The sequence below is a fragment of the Nycticebus coucang genome, chromosome 12 (assembly GCF_027406575.1).
Source record: "Nycticebus coucang isolate mNycCou1 chromosome 12, mNycCou1.pri, whole genome shotgun sequence".
NCBI lineage: Eukaryota > Metazoa > Chordata > Mammalia > Primates > Lorisidae > Nycticebus > Nycticebus coucang.
The window spans coordinates 86,412,846-86,416,275 of record NC_069791.1 but is presented as its reverse complement, the minus strand read 5'-3'; the positions used below and the strand labels follow the sequence as shown (position 1 = coordinate 86,416,275).

Here is a 3,430-nt window from a genome sequence, read left to right as displayed (position 1 = left end):
ACCCCATCCCTGCCTCACCCTATCCAGAATCCCCACAATAGGAATAGCAAAAGAAAAGTTTTGTTTTGTTGATTTTTTTTCCTTTCTTAATAAAAAGGTAAGTTAAATTGCTAACGATGTGGCTGGGCTAGAAAGTGGGGTAGCCGGGGCGGCGCCTGTGGCTCAAGGAGTAGGGCGCCAGTCCCATATGCCAGAGGTGGTGGGTTCAAACCCAGCCCTGGCCAAAAAAAAAAAAAAAAAAGAAAGTGGGGTAGCCACAACCAGGCCATTCTAAAAACAAAACAAAACAAACAAACAACAACAACAAAACAAACAAACAAAAAAACAGTGAACAGAGGTGTGGGTTTGTGAAATATAAACAAATAATGGCCAAGGGAAATTATCAAAATAATTGATTATACTCTCAGGGCTGGAGAGGCCTCCGTGGTACTATGATGGCCTGTGTCACAAGAGGCAGCACCTACGCTATTTCAGCAAAAGCCAGACAGCAGCTTCTTGCTGAACATAGAAACCTAGAGAGACTAATCCCTAATTATGAAAAGTGTAGGAAAGAAGAAATCTGGAAATCTTTGGAATCCCAACCTGTAGACCCTCAGGCCTGGTGCAGAGCCTGCACTTTTGAGGTGGGCTGAACAGGGATATTGCTTGGCACAGAGGTCCAGCAGTCTCCTAAGGGCTGTCAGTGATGGCCAGTCACAGGCCTCACTATTTCTAGGTGTTGGCTCTACCCTCATCTTTATTCAGGATGTCTGCTCCCCAGAACTGCCCTTCAAACGCTGGAGACCACAGGCCTGCCTACTCTGATCCCTGGTTTTGGAGGAGAGGGACTGATTAGATTCCTCACTCCACCCTGATCCTTTAGGGAAAAACCAATCTCTTTATGCCTTCTGAAAACGTCCAGAACCGGAACCCTCGGCAGGACAATGGATACAGGTGGAGATTTCCCCACCCAGACAGAGAATTTACAGACATTTTAGGGGAAGGAATATGACAAAAGGAGGAAATTTAGATTTCCCACCTGAAAGGCTGGGCAAAGTACCCCAGGGCCCTTCGGTGCCAAAAAAACAGGAGATGTATAGCTCAAATATAAGTCACAGTGTTAAGGACGGGGGAGGACTCGGGATCCAGCTGCAGGAGCAATGGGATTTTCTTCCTTGATAGCCGGTCGAGTTCTGCTACATCTCCTCCACACCGTGAGCAAATATGATAACAAGGCCCGGCTCTTGCATCATGTCATCGCCCATATGCTGGTTTTCACAGGCCATCACGACCACAGCCTGCTTGCCAGGGATGCGTTTGGTCGCGTAGTTCTCATAGAAGCGGCGATTCATCTGTCTTGTCTCTAGCGTGGCCAGACCCTGGGGCCAGCTGCGCTCATGGGCGTTTTCAATCAGCCCGTTGACAATAGAGGCAGGGCAGCCACTCTCCACCAGGGAGCGCTTGATCGCAGACTGGAGCACAGCATCTGGGGTCGAGATCATCCCTCCCCAGCGGGTCACTCTAGCCGGTCGAAGGGAGTTCACCCACTCTAGGATCTCATTATATTCGATCGTCTCCTCCAGGTTCTGAAGGTTGGGGTTGACGCTGCGGATGGCCCGCACGTACGCCTTTAGCAGCTGGATGTCTCGCTTCTGCTCCACCAGCTGGTGCTGGTGCTCCGCTGACGTCCTCTCCAGCTCTGCTAGGCGTGTCTGCTGCCGCTCTACCACTGAGCGCACGTGCTTAATGCAGTTGTGATTTGACAGTTCATCTTTGGGCATCTCCAGGTCGCAGCCCTGTTCACAGGTCACAGTCCGCTTAGGGTTGTGCTCACAATCGCTGAGGTGAGACGTGAGGTTATCCAGCCGAACAATGGCACTGCAGCCAAACTGAGCGTGGTCGCAGGCAATCTGCAGCTTTGACAGTATGTTCCGCATGATCCGAGGTACAGGGCGCAGGTGGGCCACCGTCAGCACAGTGCTGTCCACCGGACACGTCTGTTGTTCAGAGAGCCAGTGGGTGATGCAGGCGTTGCAGAAAGCATGCTCACAATGGGGCGCCTGCACTGGCTCTGCCAAGACGCCTCTGCAAATAGGACAGATAAGGTCTTCGTCAATAACCCCCTGGAAACGGGCTACATCATACCCCATGTCTCAACACTGAAAACCAGGTCCTTCCCAGTGTTGGGGTGGGGGGTGGGGGGTCCCTGTTCATAAGTCCCCACCCTCCTGATGCCTCCACTCAGTGCTACTCAGGAGGTGCGTCCAGTAACCCATTTTGTTGGCTACTCTCCGACTCAGTCTTCCTTCCTGGTGACAAGGGGATGGATGTGATGTCACAATCAGCAGCACTCCTGCATTAAGTGGAAGCCTGTGCAGGCGCAGTACACACTGCCCTGGACACTGCCCAGCCACCTGGTTGGAGCTGAAGCTGCAGCGGCCACGGGACAGCCCTGGTGCCTGGTCTCAGCTTTTCCTGGGAAGGCAAGGGAAAGGGGAAGGAGGGGGTAGAGGAGAAGAAGATTCCAACTATTTGTCGTGGTCCTGTCCACATTATTTTGAAACTTGATTTTTTTTTTTTTTTGAGACAGAGTCTCATTTTGTCTCCCTGTGTAGAATGCTGTGCTGTCACAGCTCACAGCAACTTCAAATTTTGGGCTAAAGCGATTCTCTTGCCTAAGCCTCCCAAGTAGCTGGGACTACAGGCGCTCGCCACTAGCCCCGCTATTTTTGGAGACTAAGTCTCGCTCTGGCTCAGGCTGGTCTCAAACTCCTGAGCTCAGGCGATCCACCATCCTTGGCCTTTCAGAGAGCTAGGATTACAGGTGTGAGCCCTGCGCCGGGCTGAAACTTGATTTTTTTTTTTTTTTTGGTAACATACTAAGTTTTTGAGTTCTCCCATTTTGATCTAGGCCATGCATTTTACATTTTATTTATTCATTGTCTCCTAATAGACCTTTAAACGGTTTCCAATTTTCTGCTACTACAAACATGAGTTATAATGCACATTCTCTCTGTGAATTCATGCAGGACCTTACCAAGGGAACATAGAGAAAAGAGCAACTCTGATGTCATATGGTACACATGTTAACAACTTTCATAATGGTTGTACCAAGTTCACTTCCAGCAGTAGTATATGCCCATTCCCAACCCCTCACGTCCTTACCAAGACTTGATACTGTCAACTTTTATATTTTTTGCTAACTTGGTGAGAGTAAAATAGAATTTCTTCTGATTACTACTGAGGTGCAATACCCTATTCATACCTGTATCAGTTTCTTTGAGCTGTCTGGTAATTTATCTTTTGCTCATTCTATTAGACTTTTTCAGTTTTTTTTTTCAAGTGTGCACAAAGTTTATTGATAAAGAGAAAGATATGGTTTACATACTGATATGTAGGTTTACAGAACAAGATAACGTCGGCTGAAGACGGTGAACCAACCTCCCTTGCC

The 3,430-nt window shown here is 48.9% G+C and overlaps 1 protein-coding gene across 1 annotated transcript; it reads right to left on the bottom strand.

Annotated features, from left to right (window-relative positions):
* Positions 1-1,175: 1,175 nt before the first annotated feature.
* LOC128562475 (E3 ubiquitin-protein ligase NRDP1-like) lies at positions 1,176-2,129 on the bottom strand. Its single transcript, XM_053557449.1, has one exon. It carries the CDS (start codon positions 2,127-2,129, stop codon positions 1,176-1,178), a length of 954 nt encoding a protein of 317 aa, XP_053413424.1.
* Between the last annotated feature and the right edge of the window lie 1,301 nt (positions 2,130-3,430).

What these genes read in the sequence shown, in the direction of transcription:
- LOC128562475 (XM_053557449.1), bottom strand. Translation starts at nt 2,129, where the DNA reads ATGGGGTATGATGTAGCCCGTTTCCAGGGGGTTATTGACGAAGACCTT.